The sequence below is a fragment of the Mus musculus genome, chromosome 3 (assembly GCF_000001635.26).
Source record: "Mus musculus strain C57BL/6J chromosome 3, GRCm38.p6 C57BL/6J".
NCBI lineage: Eukaryota > Metazoa > Chordata > Mammalia > Rodentia > Muridae > Mus > Mus musculus.
The window spans coordinates 97,155,019-97,176,797 of record NC_000069.6 but is presented as its reverse complement, the minus strand read 5'-3'; the positions used below and the strand labels follow the sequence as shown (position 1 = coordinate 97,176,797).

Genomic DNA, 21,779 nt, shown 5'->3' with positions numbered 1-21,779 from the left:
CACACCAATGCTTTGACCTTTGTCATGAGGCTGGAGAAGTGGCTCAGTGGTTACCAGCACTGGCTATTGTTCCAGGGGAAGTTTGGCTTCCAGCATCCACAAAGCAGCTCACTACCATCTCTAACTAATTCCTGTTCCAGGGTATCTAATACCCTCTTCTGGATTCTGTAGGGCACCAGTCATGTAAGCAGTACACAGATTTTACACACAGGCAAAACATTCAGACATAAAATAAAAATCATGTAGAGACCTCCCCCCTTTGATCTCAACATGATGCTCTTTTATATAAAGGCACTTTATTTAAAAATCAACTTGTCTGTGTAAACAAGTCACTCTCCAAGTTCTACTATTCGTGTTTTGGAGCAGAGTGTTCGGTATTTTTCTGGGCTTACAGAGTAAACTGACATGGTGTTCAAGAACTTGTCCAGTGGACAGAGCTTGTCGGGGCAGCCCCTTGGTACCTGCTCCTGGAAAAGAAACAGAAGTCAGCAGGTCTGTAGAGAGCTCCACCCTCTGCCCTTAGTTGAGCCCAGAGGCTCAGCCACACAGTATGGATGAGCACACATGTAACAGCCAGGAAGACCCAAGTTTCCAGACTAAAAAGCATTGCATCCTGACTGACTAGATGAGAGGCCTTAGCAGAGTTCTGGCCTTGAGCTGAAAGAGCTAATAGTCCCACCCCTGCAGAGTACACAGTTCCTCTCCTAGACATCAATAATGCTGGGTTAGCCAGGGCACCAAGACACCTCTGTGACTTCCTAAAACAGGCCTCACAGTGAGAAGGTACAGCCTGGCAGACACACTCAGGAGAGCTGGAGAATAGCCCTATTTCTAAGAGATCTATAATAGAACTGAGATGTGGCCATGTTGTACTTTGCTACCACAGGCCGACACTGCCCTACGCTCATAGAATTCAGACAGTCAAAGCTACCACTCAGAACTCTATTGGGCTTGAGAAGAGACATCTGACACTAAACCACCCACTCCCGCCTCAGAGATCTTACCTTCCCATTGTAAAAGAGTTGCACAAACCACTCCTTAGATTCTTGGTGCTGGTAGAGTTCCATGGTCAGGTCAACAGCAAATGGGGGCCATTTTTGGTCAAAAATCCCCAAGGCCAACAGCATAGGCAGGAGGGTTACATCATGTGTTGCATAGAGGTACATCTTTCTGCAAGAAGGAAATGATTCTCTACAATTGCTGGCCTTGGGATCAGGATACCAGGAGGCCAAGGCATTGCCTGTCTCCTCTGAGAGAATAACAGCAGAAGCAAGGGGCAGCTAGCAGTCAGCTGAGCTGGTTTAAAACTCCTCTGGAGCAGATGGTGAACAGCCTGTTCCCACTCTCACGTCTCACGGAGAAGAACGACCCCTGGAACAACTCTCTTCGCTTCTGCCTTCCTGCCCACTCACTTATTCCTCCCCTGGTGAGAAACGTGTGGCCTACCTCTCTACTTCCTCTGGGTCCTGCCATCCCATGACTGATGTTCTTCCTACTCTTGGCTACGTGAGTGTAGGAGGGTCACTCCCGCTCCTTGCAGGTTTGGAAATTTTAATTAGTTTCAAACATATATTAAGCTGCTTGGTCTTTAACACATGTCTCAGGCAGCCTTAGCCAGTAATTTAAGAAGCCATTTTATGGTATCTGTTTGATGCCAACATTTCTCTCCTCAGCATGGTCCAGCACTTTACTGACTCTCAAGCTAGGAGACCAGCACAAGGGGGAGAGCGGCAAGGAGCAAAAGGTGTAGGAGATGCCATGCAGGCGTGTGTGATGGCCAGAGACGGACAGGCACGGCTTCACTGTTAGAAATGCTGGGGTTGGAAAGATGACTCCGTGGGTAAGAGCACTGACTGCTCTTCCAGAGGTTCTGAGTTCAATTCCCAGCAACCACATGGTAGTTTGCAACTATCTATAATGGGATCTGATGCCCTCTTCTGGTGTGTCTGAAGACAGCTACAGTGTACTCACATGCACAAAATAAATAAATAAATATTCTTTTTTAAAAAAGGAAAAAAGGAAATGCTGCTCCAAGTTCCAGGCCTGTTTTACCCCTAGGAACTCAGCTCCCTGCACCTCTCGCACCCACTGCAGGCTTTTAGCTGTATTATCTCGAGCCCTCCCCTCTCTTCACGTCCTGGCAGTACTGAATATTAAGGAACATCTAATTAAAATGTAGGCTCTGCTTGAACATGACAGAGAGGAGCCTAAGACTTAAACAAGTCTCCAGGTTACGACACTGTTGGCAAACCACAATTTGTGAAGCTAGTTCCCAGGACACATGACATTCCAAATCCAGGTCCCTAGCCTGTGAAAGTGGGGATACAAGCCCATAAGCTGTTTCCAATGTTTTAAAAGGTACAGTGATCATACTTTCTGTACACCAAATGAAAGATTCAAACCAAGTCATCATTGTTTTGGACTATCAAAATATCAGACCAGTGTGATACTAATGTACTTGGCATACATCCAGTTAAGTTTTTTTTTTTTTTTAAGATTCATTTCATTTATTTATTATATGTAAGTACACTGTAGCTGTCTTCAGACACTCCAGAAGAGGGCATCAGATTTTGTTACAGATGGTTGTGAGCCACCATGTGGTTGCTGGGATTTGAACTCGGGACCTTTGGAAGAGCAGTCGGTGCTCTTAACCACTGAGCCATCTCACCAGCCCCAGTTAGTTTTTTAAAAAGAAAAGAAAAATAATTTTGAGACATTAAAATAAAAACATTCAAGCAAAGCCACAGCAGGAAGAAAGGTAAAAGGTTGTGACCTGCTTGGGAGTATATGGCCTTGTAAGCACCAGCCACCCACAGCCTTGTTCTTGACGCTTACCCTTGGTCCCTCCCTGCAGCCAGAGGCCCCCACAGCTCTCATAAGCATTCACTGTGCTGGGTACCTGGTCTTGCTGGGTGCGGTGGTAGGGTCCACAGTTTTGAGCAGGTTTCCTTCCAGGATGTGTAGGAATGGGCCCACTGCCATCTGGATACTTTCCCTGTGAAGCGGGAATAACATTCAAGTACCCAGCAGGAACTCAGTGCTCAGGAGAGGGGTCAGCTCTGCCTCCTAGGACCTCAGGAGCCCAGTCAGAGGAGGCGAAGAAAAGACAAGTGACGCAGGGGGCACAGCAAGGGCAGGGGGAGAAATGGTATCAAGTTTGAGGGTTCTCTGTAAACAAAGACTTCCAACAAAAACATCAGGATATATATATATATATATATATATATACCCCTACCATGAATGCAGCCGAGATGGAGACACTCAGGGAGTTACAAGGAAGTGGGCCCTGGGCTGGAGATATGGCCCAGAGAGTAAAGTCACTTACTTCTAAGCCTGTTAGAAATGGGGAATCTACGTAGTGGAAGGAAGCCCATCCACATCTGTATACATCATATGCATGCATGTGCACACATCCTACACATGCATGTGAACATGCACAATAAATAAATGTAAACAAACAAACAAACTACACCTTGAGGAATCAAAAGGCAGAGCTGGGAAGGGTAGAGGGAACAAGATTCAGAAGTCTACAAAGGCAAAGCAGTGGGAAGGAGGCGCACCCGCTGCCTGGGCCTCCAGCCACCTCTAACTTCTGGAGCTGAGCCGTAAGGACTCTTCTTTAGTCCTGTTCAGCTCCCATCCCTTTTCATCTGGGTCATCTCGTCGCAGTGACGGTAACTCAACTCTCAGGGTGAGGAGCACAGCAGAGAAAGGCTGCCAAGTGACAAAAGACGTACTGTAGCTGTGCCTCACACTTCTACTGGGGGAGGAAGACCCCCCCAACTAAAACACAACCTACTACTCTTAGGATTCTAAATACTTAATTGTACAAGGGAGAGGAGGCTGGCATGATTGGTGTGAGTCTGTTGTGGAAATTGCCACCTTCATAGCTGAAGGAATGGTAAGCAATGGCCGAAGGGGGCAGGGGCAGCCACTGCATGTGGCCTGTGCTTGCCAGGTACACAGGCCAGACAACCCAGGCTGCACTGTGACGTTGTACCATTTGTCCTTGAAGAACACATCAGTTTTGTGAAACTGATATAAGTAGAACGACCAGCGGAGCAGAAAGAGTGCTGCAGTGGCTAGATACAAGCTGCCTGCCTGTTCTCATGAAGTTTTACTAGAACATACACTTGCCAGTTCGTGTGCATATTACCCATAGCTGCTTCACGATGCATAAGAATGAAGCTGCGACAGACCAGGCACGGCCCACAGAGCCTGAGGTATTTACTGAGCACGTTTATGTGTGGACTGGCAGGAGGGAGGACAGTGAGTGGTTTGGCTGGAGCACTTCTGCATGCCCAAGACTAGCACACAGGCAGGCATGCTGACTGACTCCAAGCCAACTCGACCAGGGGCTCTTTTCTTACACAACCGACCCTGTTAATTCTTGAAACATTAACTGTTCCCCTCCCGCCAATAGTCCCGGATTATCCCTTCACTTTGGCCTGACTGTTTCCACCTATTCTTAGTGCAAACTGGATGTTCTTAATCATTAAAAGAAAAGCAATGGGCGTTCCAGAATGGAATCACAAGGACCAGCAAGATGCAGCAAACTGGTCAGAGGATCTGGGACCAAGTCTTCGCTCTGGCACCTGCCAAATGAGCCCAGGAAAAGTAGCCAGTCTCTCTCAGCCCAGTGCTTCTCTCTGTCAAGCAGTGACAGGGATTAAAGGAGGGCTCTGTAAACCCTGCACAGCAGCAAAAGATGCCTCCCAGGCAGTGAGAACAGGGAATTATTTGTAAACTGAACCAAGACCAACAAGACTGTAGCATGGCTCCTCCTGCTTCCACTCCCTCCACCTCTGTCTTTTGAAAGGTAAAACAAGAGTCTGACACTCTGACACTCTGGACTCTGTGTAACAGGGACAGAGATACAGGTTCCTACCCCAGTAAGAGCAGAGGCCTGAGGGTAGGCTAGCAGAAAGGGTTTTCCCCTCTTCACACAGAGGTGCCAGCTGAGAGCTGATACTGCCCGGCCCCAAGGCATGCAAGCACAAAAGCATGCACCTCTGCCACAGACTGAGCACGACCTGACCTGACCTGACCCCTCACCTGTCTTCTTGTTCCACCACATACAGGGCCATGTCCACAGCCCTCTGCTCAATCAGCTGGGCGAATCTCTCCAGGGCCGGGCAGTTTAGAAGGCTGTGTACCTGTAAGAGTCACTGGTGATGTCACAAGACAACACTTCTTGCCTACTAAGGGCGCCAATTAGCTTCTATTAAACCATAGGGGCGGGTTTTTTCCTGGGAAGCCTATGTCCTCAGGCCCTCCAGAACTGTTTCTACAGATCTATAGGCACAGAATTGCTCCTTGTTTTTAAAGATTTCTTTACTTTTATTTCACATACATTGGTGTTTTGCCTACATATATGTCTATGTAAGAATATCATATCCCCTGGAATTGGAGTTATAGACATTGTGTGTGCTGGGAATTGAACCTGGTCCTCCGGAAGAGCAGCTAGTGCTCTTAATAGCTGAACCATCTCTCTAGCTCTATATAGGCACAGAATTGTAAAAACTGTTCCATACCCCATGATGGCTCCCATGCACTCCAAGTCTTAAAAAACTAACAATTTTTAACTTTTAATGAAGAATAAAATATAAGTCAAGGAATTGACAAATCTCATTTGATTTTTATTTTTCTTAAAATGATTTTAGCAACTGCATGCCATATAAATACTTTTCACGAACCCTTGCCATATAAGCCCACATTTACTAATAAACATGAGCACTAGGCACACTGAGGCTTGGGGGCACCGTCCTTTCTGTAAGAGAAGGAAAAGGCCCACATACTGTCTTTGGACATCAGCACTTCAGCCCACAGAAGCCCTCCCACAGTGTGATGCTATTACTGCATGGGATGTAATACACATTTCACTGCATTTTAATAACATGTTTATATTACATAAAATGTTATATGCATTCATAAAATGTAAAATGTATAATATATTTTTAGTACATAGGAGGATTTTATGGATAAATCATATAGGAACATGAAAGGCAACCTCGTCTCTGGCTGAGCTAAGGTTTGAAACCCCGGTGACCCTGTAGGGGATAACCCTACAAGGGACGGTAGGCGTTTTGCCACCCTCCTGGACACCAGGCTCCTGGCACTAGGCCACAGCTCTCCATAGTTTGTGGTCATCAGTCACATAAGGGCAATGCCCCAAGCCCTTCCATAGGTAGCAGACGTGAGGACAGGTCACATAGCCTCAAGATAGATCTCCATTTTAATGAGGTACCTAAAGGCCTGGAGGCTTAGCCAATAAACTCTCCTTCCCAGACACTCCTCCCTGCAAAAGGTATTTACCTCAGGCCCGCCCTGAGAAGTGGGGTACGGTTTTACTCATCGCCACTCTCCGCCATGACAATAAATGTCTTAACCATGGACTGTCTCTTTTCATCGGGATCCTCCGTGGGGAGCAATGGAGAAGATCTTCGTTTAAAGAGCCCCGACTAATCTCCCACAGGAGGCCTCTCAGCACTCCCAGCCAAGGCCTCCACCAAGCCAAGCCAGCCACCGACAAACCAAGGGCGATCCTTCCCGCCGGACCCAGCCAGAGCTTTCTTCTCTTTCCCCCTTCAGCCTAGACCCAAGCCAGCTCTGGCTGCCCCCAGGAACCTCAGACTGTACTCCCCCACCCCAGAGCGGGGTCCTGAGGCTTCACATAGTCTGAAACCCACAACAGCATGGTCAAACTTCACACATCCCACCTCCTGAGCGGCTGGAGCCCCAAGTATACACGGGGCACCTCATAACCCAAAAAAATCAAATTGAGGAAAATAGTCTAAAGGATTAACCAGATTACAGATATCTCAAAAATTTATATTAATTGGTTGTTCAATTGTGTGTGCATATGCACACATGTGTATATATGTGCATATACATGTGTGTACATACATGTAAGTGTGTATACATGTAAGCATGTGTGTGCATGTGTATAAGCATGTAACTGTATATATACATGTAAGTGGGTATATACATGTGTGCACAAGCATGTAACTGTGTATATATGTATGTGTGTATACATGTAAGCATGTGTATGTGCATGCATGTATGTACATGTGTAAGCATATAACTGTGTGTATACATGTAAGAGCACATGTGTGTATACATGGAAGCGTGTGCAAGTGTAGGAGGTAGAAGATGCACCGCCCCAGTGAGCATGTGACAGTCAGAGGACAACTCATGACCATCAGTTCTCTCCTACCATGTGGGCTCTGGGGATCAAACACAGGTTGTCCAGCTTGGAGGTGAGCATCTTATCCAATGAGCCATGGCATCAGTCCAATATTTAAATATAAACATGTTAATATAGTTATTTGAGGAAGAATCTCACTGTGGAGGCCAGGCTAGCTTCCAACTTTTGATGCTCTTGCATCGCATGTTAAATGCAGGGATTACAGGCCTGTGGACCCCACCCAGCACAGAGTTTTAAAATATGCTAGCACTCATGCAGACTCTCTAAAATATGACACAATAAAGAGGGGCCCCAAAGGTTCTGAACCCTGAAAAATGCTAAATTTGCAAGGAGAGCATGGGGGTGTCCCACACTTGTAACCCCCGCACTTGGGAGTCTGAAGCAGAGATCTGAGGCAGTTCTGAGCTGCAGAGCTAGATCCTGTCTTGAAGAAAGCAAAACTTAGCTTGGGAAGATAGATCACTCAGTAAACTGCTTGCTGCACAGGCTCAAGAGCCTGCATTTGGACCCCAGCTGTGGTGGCACCAGCTCACAATTCCAGTTGTGGGGTACAGGGACAGGCAGATCCCTGAAGCTTACTGGCCAGACAGTCGAACATGCTTGCTAATCTAGCCCAGTTAGAGACTGTCTCAAAAACCAAGGTGGATGTATCCTGCAGAAAGACTTCTGAGGTTGTCCTCTGGCTTCTAAACACACATGCACATATACACATAGAAAAACGGTATGGGTATACTTTAACATACTCTCTACTCATAACCAAGCCCTACCTATCCCCACTCCCCCAAACACACAGGCCAGGCAATGTGGGAAATGAACTTCCAGAAACTGATCTAGAACTGTCTGGGTCCTGTGTGAGGGTCCGTTGATCTGGGCCCTTCAGCCTTCACATGCACCCCATTTACAAACCCCATTACAGCAGCCTGCAGACCAGAAGGGCTTCCAGTCAGTTCCAAGTTAGGAGCCAGCCCATCCCCATGGCTCCCAAAACCCAGGACCCCGGGGAAACAGTTCTCCTACCTGCTCAGCAGCCACGTTGTCCAGGAGAACAAAGAAGTCCACGTCATCACCGTTGTTGATGCCCACCCCGGTCTTCACCTTTTCCAAATCCTCTGAGATGCCTGGCTGCGAAATGGCAGCCTTCTTCCGGCCCCTGCCCAAACCCACAGGTTCTTGTGTTATTATTGCACAGCGATCAGTAATTTACACAATGTAATTTTGTTCAGTGTTTACGACCTCGTGTAATCCTTACAACAATCTGGTATGGTTAGCAATATTATTCCTACCTTATAGATGAACACATTAAGAAGCTAAATGACTTGTAATGTAAGTTATCAAGAGCTAGGGTGCTGGAACAAAAGGCTAACATTTCCAAATCCTAACCCTCGGCGGAGATTTCTACCTGCTTTACGGAACCAATGCATAGCTCAGACCTGTCTGGAAACCGTATCCTTTCTGGTCTGGATTACATTCTTCGCACAGCCCGGGAGGCCTGAGTGCCCCGCAATGCTTGAGTTACCTAGTCTTCTCTTTCAGGACCCAGCAGCTCTGATAGTTGGGGTACAGGACTTCAGAGCTTGCCTCATCAGTATGGATGACGGCAGACCCTGCAAGGAAAGAGGAAGCACAGGTGGTAGGGGGCTCAGCTCACTTTTCCAAGACCCCCACTTCTGCCTTCTACTTCCCTTTGTCTACAGAGACAACCCAGGCCGAAGATGTCAAGGTCAACTTTACCAGCAGTTCCTGCCCCAGCTCTGCCCACGGCTCTCCTCCAAGCACTGAAGAAAGGAACAGCTTTGCTTTGCACACACCCTCCTACTGGGCCACAGACCTGGATTAGATCGGTGCTCTTCTGACTCGTTCCAAAGATGGCCTACCCCAGGCACAGCCAGGACTGGCATGTGGGTATCCTCTAACACTGGCTGGTCCCCGATTCATCAGATTTGGGTTATTTGGTTGTTTCCCCCAATTCACTTCCATAGGTCAAGACAGTGACTTATCACAGGCTACTCTCTGCTCAGAGGCCTCCTCCTGAGTCACCAACAGTGTCTCTGGGAAGGGGACATTTGTTTTTTTGGTGGTGTGCCCTGGAGGGGGTAAGGGGTGTGGGAACACAGAGCACTCACAAGGTGAGCCTGGCTGGCAGTTACATTATCAGAGGGAGCTGAGCTTTGCTTTGGGAGGGGAGGCTACGCCTGCCTCAGGCTCAGCCTAGCCTGTCACAATGTGACCACTCACTGCCTCCCACTCCGGCAAGCCACAGATGGGGACTGAGGAGCTCAGCAGGTTCCTGCTGCCCTGCTTCTGCCACAGCTTCCTCTCCACAGCAGCCTCCCTTTACTCTCGAGCCAAAATAAACCTTTCTTCCCTTGAGATGTTTCAGTCGGGTGTTTGGTCTCAGGGATGTGATGGTGACTAACACAGGCCTCCCATGGGATCCAGGAAGGAAATAAATGCAGTCCTCACTGGTGAAAAGTTTTGAAATTGACGACGATAACAATCATTCCCTGATTACGTGAAGACTCAAACTTGACACCTTGCTCAATTAAGAAAGGCTGAGCCGAGCATGCTGACACCGTGTAGACTAGGCTGGGGGTTATCACTAAGATCAGAGCAATGGCAGCACTCTCAGGTTCGGCTGACAGTGCTCCTCACCCGGTTTTCAGTAGTGCCTCACTACTGTTCACAAGAGTGGGCAGGGCCACCCTCTACAGCTCGGTTAGAAGCCCAAGTTGGGAAGAGGAGGGACATCTAACTCCTCACTGTGGAGGTCTGGTTGGCAAGGGCAACGGAAGGCTGGATGGTGGTACTGGCGGGATGGTGATGCTGAAGGACCCTCTCCAACTGGACCAACTAGAAGCCATAAGTGCAGGAGGGGTCAGGAGAACAGGCATGGAGGAAGAGAAAGGGAGGCTTCGGAAGTGAGGAGAAGCGAGCTCCCCTGGCACAGGGGTGACTTTCAGAACACAACACAAACCTTTCTGATGTTGGAAAAGTCCAGCCAGCAAGCACCGAGTAGATTCCAGATTCCGAAACATGTTGGTGGAGCGAATACTGGAGAGACATGAACATGCAGAGGCAGAGATGCTCACACAGGAACGGAGAACAGAGCAGCCGGGAACAGAGCAGCTGTTCACCTCTCAAAACCACACACTGGGTCCCACCGGGAGAAAGCCTTTCCTCTCTACAGACTAGCTGCCCCCCAAGGACCTGAAAGGCAATGGCTATGGCCTTCAGTGACTACCTGTTCACAGAAGATTATGACCCAAGGGTAATCGCTCAGTAGTGATCTGGCACCCCCAAATCTTGGATGAGAGTAGGGGGGGTCAAGACGAGTTACTCATGGCTAAGACCCTAAATGAATAAGTGTGCCCTTGTCTATGACTCACAAGACCTCTTGGGGGTTGTAGACTGGTGAAAGGAAGGGAATATCCTCCACGTAATTCTTCCTCAGTTTCTCTCCCAGGGCAAACATCTGTTGCATGCCCACCTTGGTCAGCTGCCCAGCAAGCACGCCACCCTAAAGTGGGGCAAAGAGAAGATTGGACACTCACTCGGTGGCTCAACTCAGCCCAGAGGAGAATCCCTGAAGCTCTGCCGTGGGCTTCCCAGTGCCACTCACCCTCAAGGTGGTCTTGCGGTATTCAGTGTCGTAATGAGAATGAGGTTTCGGGCCCCCAGCTAGATTGGTGACAGTGTAATCAAACCGAGTTTGAGGTGGGATCTCTAAAAGCTTGGGGTTCCACTCCACCTGTTGTGACCATAAAAAAATGACATACAGTTGAATAAAAGTTCTTGACGCTCACGGTGATGACACCCTGTGGCCTCTGGGACACATGAACGGAAGCATCTGACACCAGGCCTGCAATCTCTCCTTGGAAAGGAAGGAAAGAAACCTGACCTCTCCCTCCAACTGAAGGCAGATACAACCATGGCTTATTATCCCTGGTGCCCTTACTCACCCTAAGACTCAGTTACAGCACTCCTGTCCCACTTGACTACCAGGAAGAAGAGGCCAGGCTGCTTGGCAGGCAGCTACTTAGTGAGGGAGTGATGAATGAAAGAGTGGGCAAGTGAATTAAACCCGATCTCAGGGACTGCCACGTTATTAACAGTTTCTAAGGAATCGATGTGTAGTTTCTATGCCTCAAATCCACACCTAGGACTCTGCATAAGGCTCGTGTTACTGCCGCCTACTTCCTGTTCTTTTCTCTAGTTTCTGAAACAAGTGGCTATAACCTACGGTCGCCTTTGTCTCTTTTGTCTCTCTTCCTAATCTGGCTCCTGCCTCAACCGGATGACTTTCAAAACATCACAGGTCTCATATCTCAAATGACCCATGAGACTCTTACTCCTTCAGAGTCAGACGCGATGTTCTAATCCAGTGTCTCTCAAGCTTCCTACCCTTTAATTCCGTTATGTTGTGGTGACCCCCAACCATAAAATTATTTTCATTGCTATGTCATAATTGTAGTTTTGCTGTTATGAATAATACTGTAAATATTTGCATTTCTGATGGTCTTAGGCAACTCCTGTGGAAGGGGTCATTCGACCCCCAAAGGGTCACAACCCCCAGGTTGAGAACTCCCGTTCTAATCCGTAACCAGCTCCTCTTCCCAACCTATTAATTCTTTCAGTGTGAACACAACTATACATTCTAAAACCAGCCTCTGACTCCCTCCTGTCCTGGTCCCTGAAGGAAGCTCTCATTCACAGCATATAACTAACTCAAGGAGCTGTGGCCATGGCCCTGGGCTTACACAGCAGGTTCACTGGCTCTTTAAAAACCTTATCAAACTGCACCAGGCAAGTAAGTTCCTTTACTCGTCTGTCCTGTTCAATACACGGCTTCCACAGAGTAGAAACTGAGCCATCTATTGGTTTTAGGCTCAGAAGATCTCCCAGATTCTATAGAAGGCACCAACTGTCAGATAACCAGATCTGGCCTTTCCTGGGTTTTCAGCTAAGAGGAGACAAGCCACGAACTTAAATGATAGCACAAATACAGTAGAAGTAGGTGTGCCTTCCAAGACACCAGACACAGCTGCCACAGCTCAAAGCCAGACGCAGTTCTTCTTCAGGAAGTCTCAAAAGGAATGACATTTGATGCACTCCTTTGATGCAATCACAGGGATGCAGATAAGCAAACACCTGAACTTGTAATTGGTGAACTTCAGGACAGTAACATAAAGGCTAAAATAACAGTTCTTCCAGGTGAAGTAGGAGTAGGCGTCCAGGGCCCAGCCCCCTGGGCATTTGACCAGTATTGTGAAAGGGCCTTGGCCCCACAGAATAGTCTAAATGCCAGTGGCGCATGTCACAATTACAATGGATATAGGAGAGCTGAGTTTGCCATGTCAGCAAGACTTACAAGCTTCCTTCCAAGGCTACAGGAATAGAGGAGGCAGCTCTAAGACACCCCAGTAAGACGTGGTATGTGAGTGGACACAGCTCCATCTGGGGATGGAATTGGGAGGTAGGCAGTAATGAAGAAGGATGAAAATGGCTTTGGTTTTGAGCTTGTGTGGCTACTGACAGGGCAGCAGCAGGAAAGCTGTTGTTGCTTCAGGTCAGGTTAGGGTAAGGTACCTCCAGTTTGTTCTCACTCTTGGCACAGTCCCCTAAGTCTGATCTGGATCTGTCCCATCTCTCTCCTTCACTGTAGTGTAAATCCTTTTAGAGCTTAGACCAAGGCTCCATTCTGGTTAAAGCCACAGAACCCAACACATAGGTCCACAGGGCCACTCAGACACCGTAGATGCAATCTCTAAGCACATTTACCAACAGAGGACCTATGGTGCTTCCCAGGGGCAACTCCTGATGACCAGGTCATGTTGAGTCTAAGCACATGATTCACAGTTTCAAGCATGGATGACATATCCATTCATACACGCTGTCCAGTCTGTGAGTAAAGGGGAACTCAGACCAGACACAGTGACAGGAGGCTGAGGGAAGAGTACTCGGAGTCCAATGGCCAATGCAGCCACGCGGGTGCTGGGAACTTACGCAGAGTCTTCTCCAAGAACAGTCAATGCTCTTGACTGCTGGGCACTGCTCCGGCCCCCTGGGCATGAATATCACCCCAGAAGAGTTCAATACCAAGGCCAGGCTTCAAATCAAGATCTTGTTTCAGAGGCTGGGGTTAGGGGAGAGACAGCTTGATAATTTTGCCTCATACAGTCACATAAATATATACACATCATCTTTAATGAGAAAATTAGGGGGGGTAGGGAGATGGCTCGGGGGTTAAGAGCACTTACTGATCTTCCAGAAGACAAGGACTCAGTTCCCAGCATCTACAAGGACGCTTACAACCTCCTGCAACTCCAGTTCTAGGGGCTCTAATGGCTCTCTGGCCGCCAAGATCACCAGGACCTCTTGTGGTGCACAGATTTACACAAAGGCAAACACACACACAACCATCAACAAAAGAAAAATAATAACTCTTAAAAGAAAATTGGGTGATAGCAATACGTAGAATATAACTTAATGTGACTGATTCGCAGCAAGGGGGAAAAGACAGTAAGAAGCAAATGTAAGGACAAAAGGAATGGAAAGCTAACAAAAACTACATACGGCCAACAGCGCATGTCTATTGTGAAGGGGTACAGATTCTGGACTACACTCTCTGGCTTTTAGAACTTGCCTAGACAAGTTCAAAGATACAAGCAAGACAAAGCTCAAGAGAAGTATACCACCCCTAAAGTGAAAATTTTCTCCCTCGGGGCATCATAAGGGGATAGTGGAATGAAGTGGACAGGTTTCCGGTAGTCAGAGCAATGGGTTCTGTGGGACTGTTTGTCCCTGTTCATTCAATTTAGTACAAAGATCCCACCATATCACAACCCTAGGAAGGCAACGTCACAGTGGGATGGATTGGTTACATCCCATGTTATATGTATATATGTATATATGTATACACACACATACATACATACATACATACACACACACAGAGAGAGAGAGAGAGAGAGAGAGAGAGAGATCTCCTGACCTTCCAGGATAAGGTCTCAGGAAACAAGCAATGAATGGCCTTGTACATAAGGCATCACAGGAATTTTTAAGTTGCCGAACTCTGAGCCTCATTCCAGGCTAATCGCATCTGGGATTTTATGGGGTGTGGTGTCCACTTCTCAGTGCTATAGTGCCCAGATACTTCTAAAGCACCAGAGGAGAAGTGTTCTTGCAATGCTCAGATACCCTGTACCAATTAAATCTGAATCTCTAGGAGGAAGACCCAGGCATGATTTTTTTTTAACACGTATGAACGTTTTGGCAGCATGCACATCTATCTGAGCACACATGTGTCTGGTGGCCACAGAGCCCAGAGTACAGCGGAACCCCTAGAACTGAAGGGCTCCATTCAGAGAAGCCATGCAGGTGCTGGGAACTGAAGCAGCATCCTCTACAAGAGCAGTAAATGCTCTTAACTGCTGAGCCATTGCTCCAAGCCCCCATACTATCTCTGAAGAATTCAATATCCTGCCAGGGTTTAGAACCCAGTGGAGTGAGGAACTGGCACATCCTTCATAGATCCACCTCGGCTGAGCTTTGGGCAGGAATTAAGCAACACAGCAGGCTTCCCAGCTCAACCACACTGTCAAAGGCAGACAGGAACTTAACAAGGGACTGGGCTAGGCTCAACTTCATAAGAGTTGAAAGACCTCCCTACCGGGGGTCACCTTGCCGCTGTCTGGAAGAAGCCTGGGGGAAAGTTTAAAGTCGAGTTCAAAAGTTTGCTTGAAAGTGAATTGGGAGCTACTCTGAAGGCCAGAAACATGTTCAACTAAGTTCCATGATTTTATTTCCAAAGCACAGATCAACTGTTACCCAAACCGATAAGAAAACAATTCAGCCAAACTTGTATTGTTTCGAACAATGCCTCTTTGTAAGGACCCGTGAGAAGACTGACCTGATGACAGCACGCCTGTCTATAAACCAGTCAGAAATCAGAAATCGTAGCAAAGGTAACTTTAGTCTTATCATTGTCGCTGTGTAGTCTGTTCTGACAAGAGCAGAATAAGGAAGGCTAGAAAACTCAATAACCATGGATTTTGAAAAGAAACCTTGAGAGACAATATCCAGAAACAGGTTCAGATATATATATATACATACACACACACACACACACACACATATATATATACATATATATATACACATATATATACATATATATACACACACATATATACATATATATACATACATATATATACATATATATACATACATACATATATATATATATACATATATATATACACACACACATGATATATAACATATATTCATATATCCTATTATATTAGAGTCAGTCACAGGAGGCTGATGGCATTTCCTCACAACCAGAGCTGGCTCCATCCCAGGCTTTTATTCACAGAACTTTATCCAAGAAAACCAGACGTGCTTTCTGCCTAGGGCTGGCGAGAGAACTCGCAGCTAAGCGTGCTTGCTCTGGGGACAGCAGCCAAAGCACCGCCACGAGGAGCAGAACCACCTGTAACTCCAGTCCCAGGAGAGCCAACGGCCTCTTCCAGCTTCTCTGGCCTACACACCCACACACCCCTAAGTCTTTTTTAAATTTAAAGTAGCAGCCTACAGTCTGCCGTGTATGAGTGGGACGTTAAAGCAACGGTCCTGCTCATTCTACAAAGCAAGGCCATGGAACTACATTCTCCACAGTTTGGAGCTACAGGAAGAAAAGCTAACGAAGCTGGGATTATTGGGAGCTTCCACCATAAAGGTGTAAGATTCCCATCACACACCAACTGGTTCACACACGTACACACACACTCCCTGGAAGGATTTAAACCTTTTTTTTTTTTTTTTTTTTCCAATTCAAAGAGGCAGGAGTAATGTAATGAATATCTTCCCAGTAATGAACTGAGTGGGGTTGGTTTTCTTCCCAGTCCCCTCAACAAAGAATGGGGATAATTTGTCAGTGAAGCCAGTCCTATACTGGAATCCACCAGTTCTATACTGGAATCCACCAGTTCTATACTGGAATCCACCAGTTCTATACTGGAATCCACCAGTACAGGCTGGTATTGATAGGTATTTGCACTGTCTATATACACTGGGTCTAGATCCAGACAAACTTTTATTCTCTGCTATTACTGCTAACTTTGTCTAAAACATAAATATATCTCTCTAACACTCTTTAATAAGAATAGAGAGAGAGGAGGGGTGCAAAGAGGTGGGCATGTGTAGACAAAATGATAAGACAACCTGAGAGATCTAATGTTAAAGGCGTAGAGTGGGTTGCAGTGCCAGACAGAAAGTAGTACAGCCATAGGAACAGGCTAACTGGAGACCTGGTAAACAAACACCTGCTAAAAGATATTTATTTATGTGAGAGCTGCCCTGGTTGCTTGGCTTTTTCATGTGTAACCCTCTTTAAAGACCAGATCTTGGGTTGAAACTATAACTCACAGCCCTTCAGGAAAACAGAAATGACCATTAAGAGTATTTGCAACTGAACAAATACAGACTCCATGGGTAAATTCAACCCGGGGTGTTAGGGACTTCTGGTGCCCTTTTCTTGTATACTGTTAGGGGTTATTTTTTAAACAAAAAGCTAATTATTTGTGCTTTAATCATAATTATCCTGACTTATAGCCACAAAATTAGTTAATTAACTTTCCCTCCTTCTTACCACAAATCCTTTCCAGATTTCTAAACCTGACCTTAAAGAACCCCAAGATACAGTCCTTGTCCGCAATAAGACTTCACAAGATCTCAAATGGTCTCTGGCAAGCCCACAAGAAAAATCTGTATTAAGATCTGGTTCCAAAGGTGCCAGCTTGCTCTGTACTGCGGAAGCACTAAAGGTATCTCCTGGTACAATGATCTCTGTTATTAACAACCAGGCACTTACAAGGTCCTTGAACTCAAGTTCAACCACAGAACTACGAAACGTGACCCAACTCCACATCCGCAGAATCAGAATCTGCATTTAAATAAGAACCCCCGCCTGGGACATTCTTATGCATCTTTGAAAAGTTTCACTACACCAAGCAACTGAAAGTTTGGGGGGCAGGGGCTGCCCTAGCCAGGAAGGCTTACACACCACACCGGTGGTTTGGGATGAGCATGGGATGATGACTCCAGGCCACAGCCTGAGGGCCAGTCTACTGTTGTTTCCCTCTGGTCTGGACCCAGCCCGAGCCCCGACGGGGGACGCTAAAGTGTGTCCCCAAGAACCCCTCTGTGGGCCGCCTCTCACCTGCTCCTCCAGCGGGAGAGGCTTGAGCGGACTCCGTGCCCCGTGTCGAAACACCACCTGCACCATTTTCAGCTCCAGTAGGTTGCGGTCCACCGGACGCTGGCCATTAGGAGCCCGCTGCTCGGCCAGGGCCACCCGCCGCTGGTGGAAGCAGTAAGCCAGCGAGGTCAGGACACCCACGGGGACCCACACGCGCATGATGGAGGCTGTGGAAGCTGAGGGCTCCGCAGGCAACGCGGCTCAGCAGCTACTCAGAAGTTCGCGGGAACTGGAGGGCAAGTGCATCCAAGCTCTCAGAACAAGCGACTCTAGCGGGGCGACCCAGCGACAGTCAGGCCGGAGGTGGAGAGAAAGGGGTGGGAGCAGAAAGATTGTCTAGTAGTTTAAGCCTAGCGTCTGCCGGCCGCCCCTACTGCATGCAGGCTCAGTCAGGGCAGTTACTTGGACCTGAAACTTGCACTTCAAACCGTGTGAAGGGGAGGCCGCAAAAGCAGAAGTTCCTCGGACACCCGGGATTCGGGTCCACATTTTATAACCAAGCTCCCCACGCAATCTCCTGACCTCCCACGGACCTGCTCCAATTAAGTCTGCGCACAGGAGCACGGGAAAGTGAGTCCTGAGACTTCGTCCGATCTGGAAACTCAGACCCGTAAAAACTACAACTTCCACAATGCTATGCGCGGCCGAGGTCCCCAGGGAGGGCAGTTCCGTCGGCCCCCCGCCATGCTTAAGGTCCCGCCCCCCCCCCCCACGCCTCCCACGTTCCACTCCCAGTCCCGCCAGTCTTCAATTTAAGGCTGCCAAGAAGCCCCGGGTAATTAAGGGATTTCGTCTGTTTTTTTTTTTTTTTCCCTTGAGGCTTTGCCTGGGGTGAGTAGGGAGGAAATGAGGGTAAGGGGAGGCAGTGTTAGGATTGGTGGGCAAGGGGAGTAGTTTGAATGTGGAAGAATTCCCTGAAGTCCCCAAAGCAAGATTACTAAAGTCAAGACCTGAAACATCTATCAGCTGAGTGCTTCCTATTTGTGAAATTCCCTTTCCCCATTTTGTTTAAGAAAATTGAGCTAGGGATGTAGTTCAGCGGTAGAGCACTCTCGGGGCATGCGCAAAGCATTAGAGCCAGCGGTTTTTTTGTTTTGTTTTTGTTTTTTGTTTTTTCTCGAGTGATTATTAAGTACTTTTTTTAGAAAATTGTGAGAGAAAAAACAGTATTTCCCTGACCGGGAATCGAACCCGGGCCGCGGCGGTGAGAGCGCCGAATCCTAACCACTAGACCACCAGGGAAGTTAGGAGACAGAGGCTTGAGAGGGAAGATAGTAGACCTGGATTGGAGCCACCAAAGAGTGTCAGGAGAGGCCTGGAGGAATGGCGGTAGTGTTGTCAACATCTGAAGGCATTCTCCTAATCTTTTAACTGCGGAACAGTATCGTGGGCTTCAACTTCGAAATGAATTTCAAAGCAAACCAGTAAAAAATAGACTTGAAGTCTGTTTGGAATGGAAAGAAAAGCAACAGGAAAAAAAAAAAAAAAAGAAAAAAAAAAAAGAACATAACACACCTTACATGGCTATGGGCTTCTCACAGAATAGTCTCAGTTTATTAGAAGCCATTTGTAACCGATTTTAGGCAAAAGAGCTATGACAGAGAGATGCTTAGTGAGAGAACAAGACACCTGTGGATGGGTCTGGGCTTCCCATAAGAGATTCACAGCAAAATGTCTTAGCAGTTACCAGATACATTCTTTTAGTGACTCTCAAGATACATCTTGGCCCTGCGTGGTGGTGCAGGCCTTTAATTTCAGCATTCAGGAAGCAGAGGCAGGCATATCTTTGTGAGTTCAAGGCTAACCTGCTCTACAGTTGAGTTCCAGGATATCCAAGGCTACACAGAGAAGCCATGTCTGGGGAAAAAGAGAGAGAGAGAGAGAGAGAGAGAGAAGCACACCCCACCCCACCTCCTTCACATCTGGAAGGGTTGCTACACTTCACCCTGACCCCTTCTGGTTTCTGGTGCAACTAGAGGACAACTTCAGGGAACCTCATCTAGATTAGAGTCTGCTAAGGTAAAACCAGGAGCCCCTGCGGTTTCTAGTGAGAGTCTCAGATTGTGGATTTACAGCCACAAGGGGAGAATGGCCTTCAGTAAAGGAATCCTTGCTTGATGACTAGTGAGAGTGGGGACCCCCTTGTCTTCTTGTGTCCCAATAGTTTTCCTTGCCCTATCCTAGCTCAGACCCACTCCTTCAACTAGGTCTTACCTCTTTAAGAGCCAGTCAAGGTCGTAGGTGAGAGAGAAACTTTGTGATAGAGTCACTGCCTCCCCACAAGAGACCCACTGTGGACACTGCTGCATTTGAGACTGAACCTTCAGTACATGAGTTTTTGGGTAAACACTTAAGATCCAAAATAAAACACAAGACAAACCGAGACCTTCAGGGGCCCTGGGAAATACGACATTGGAACCTGAGTAGTGCCTTGGAACTCCTCCAGCTGGGGAGGGTGGCCCTCAGACAGGTGAGGGAAAGCATAGTACAGTTTCAGTATAAACAGATCCTAGTATTGGAGCAGCTTCAGCCTCTTTGGCTTTCTTAGCACGCTGGAGAGCCTTCAAGGCAATGGAAGGTTGGTATCTGGCTGCCCTACTTCCTGCTGTGGTGGACAAAGCAAGGCTGGTGCACACCCTGCTCCTCTGGCATCGTTGGCAATCACCGGGTGAGCATCATGAGTACCTTTGACCCAAGAGAGCAATAGCAGTGCCATCAGGGAGTGGGGGAGGGGGAGCCACAGCTGGTGAGGCTGGCAAAGGAAAGCACTACCTGTTAGCACCCGGGAGTCCTGACAATATGTACAGTAGTGGTAGTAAGCTGAAAGAGAAAAAAAAAAGTAAGAAGTCTTTAATCCCAGCACTCGGGAGGCAGAGGCAGGCGGATTTCTGAGTTCGAGGCCAGCCTGGTCTACAAAGTGAGCTCCAGGACAGCCAGGGCTATACAGAGAAACCCTGTCTCGAAAAAAAAAAAGAAAAAAAGAGAAAAAAAAAAAAAAAAAGAAGTCTTGAAATCATCCCGAAGTGGTGGCGCACACCTTTAATCCCAGCATTTGATAGGCAGAGGCAGGCGGATTTCTGAGTTCCAGGCCAGTCTGGTCTACAGAGTGAGTTCCAGGACAGCCAGGGCTACACAGAGAAACCCTGTCTTGAAAAAAAAAAAAAAGAAGAAGAAGAAGAAGAAGAAGGAGGAGGAGGAGGAGGAGGAGGAGGAGGAGGAGGAGAAGAAGAAGAAGAAGAAGAAGGAGAAGAAGAAGAAGGAGAAGGAGAAGGAGAAGGAGAAGGAGAAGGAGAAGGAGAAGGAGAAGAAGAAGAAGAAGAAGAAGAAGAAGAAGAAGAAAAGAAGAAGAAGAAGAAGAAGAAGAAGAAGAAGAAGAAGAAGAAGAAGAAGAAGAAGAAGAAGAAGAAGAAGAAGAAGAAGTCTTGAAATCATGCTCTGGGGACAGGCAAGGAGGGGACTCTGAGACAAGCTTATTTTGACCATGGTTTTACTATAAAATAGGGCTAGTTTGAGAAACAAGTAAATTTCCCTCCAGTAAATTTTCATGAGAGTTTCACTTAATATTATTTGAAACTCAGTGTTAGCCATGAGATTAACACATACAAACACAAACACACATACACACACATTCACTGTTTTATTTCCAGTGGTGAGCATGGTGTCTGATTCATTGTGAGTACTTGGTAAGGACCGGTTTAAAAGATGATAGACCATGGCATAGGAGAAGTGGAGAGGTCGGTGACTCTTACGTCACCGTTGCTTCCTACAAGAATCTCCCAAGAAGTTTAATTTTGAGCATGGTATTAATACTAAAACAAATATCAAGGGATGTGAGGATTACTTTCCTTTGACTTTTTTTTTTTACCTTGATGGTCTGGAATCGAGGAACATAATTTGCAATCTAAATATAATGTAAATGTGATGTTTTTCCTCCATGGTGTGAGACACTGTGGATTGAAAGGGAGCAGAAACAGAGCAAAGTCAGATAGCTGTGGCTGCAGTCCAGGTACGGAACCTGGTAAGCCGTTAACAATGGAAATTCAAGGGAGGAGGGAGAGAGGGGAAGGGTCAAGGATAGCCCTGGAGTACGTGGTCAGATGATCTCAGATGATGTCATACACCTTGGAAAGAGGTGAAATCGAGGCTAGCAAGTTAACTTGGATTGTGTGTTTTATGAGGTAGATACGTGTACTTGTGAGGCATCTGTATAGAAATGCCCTCTGTTGGACTGATGACATAGGCTGGAGATCAGAGTAAGAGCAGCCAAGGAGTGTATACGCAGGGTTTTTCAAGGCTCATCACTGCAAG

The 21,779-nt window shown here is 47.1% G+C and overlaps 1 protein-coding gene and 1 non-coding gene across 4 annotated transcripts; both read right to left on the bottom strand.

Moving 5' to 3' along the window:
- Positions 1–221: 221 nt before the first annotated feature.
- Acp6 (acid phosphatase 6, lysophosphatidic) lies at positions 222–18,046 on the bottom strand. Of its 3 annotated transcripts, XR_003954368.1 has the most exons (11): positions 17,433–18,046; positions 10,827–10,955; positions 10,594–10,724; positions 10,182–10,258; positions 8,724–8,811; positions 8,225–8,357; positions 5,056–5,156; positions 3,561–3,714; positions 2,900–2,995; positions 1,005–1,170; positions 288–467 (listed from the first exon to the last, which is right to left on the bottom strand). XR_003954368.1 is itself a non-coding variant. In NM_019800.4 (10 exons), the coding sequence occupies exons 1-10, from the start codon at positions 17,628–17,630 to the stop codon at positions 330–332; spliced, it is 1,257 nt and encodes a 418-aa protein (NP_062774.2). In that variant the 5' UTR covers positions 17,631–18,021; the 3' UTR covers positions 222–329. The 3 variants fall into 3 exon arrangements, 1 of the variants encoding a protein (NP_062774.2); NM_019800.4 differs by lacking the exon at positions 3,561–3,714 and having other exon boundaries at positions 222–467; positions 17,433–18,021; XR_375566.4 differs by lacking the exons at positions 3,561–3,714; positions 5,056–5,156 and having other exon boundaries at positions 259–467; positions 17,433–18,045.
- A 595-nt stretch (positions 18,047–18,641) lies between these two features.
- Positions 18,642–18,713, bottom strand: n-TEctc12. Its single transcript has one exon. It is a non-coding gene; the product is annotated as a tRNA-Glu (tRNA).
- Positions 18,714–21,779: the final 3,066 nt, after the last annotated feature.

Excerpts from the sequence above, each read along its gene's own strand:
- Acp6 (NM_019800.4), bottom strand. The coding sequence starts at position 17,630 with ATGCGCGTGTGGGTCCCCGTGGGTGTCCTGACCTCGCTGGCTTACTGC. Across the intron at positions 10,956-17,432 it reads CTCTCCCGCTGGAGGAGCAG|GTGGAGTGGAACCCCAAGCT; the intron begins GTGAGAGGCGGC and ends TGGTCACAACAG. Across the intron at positions 8,358-8,723 it reads GTCCTGAAAGAGAAGACTAG|GGGCCGGAAGAAGGCTGCCA; the intron begins GTAACTCAAGCA and ends GGGTTTGGGCAG.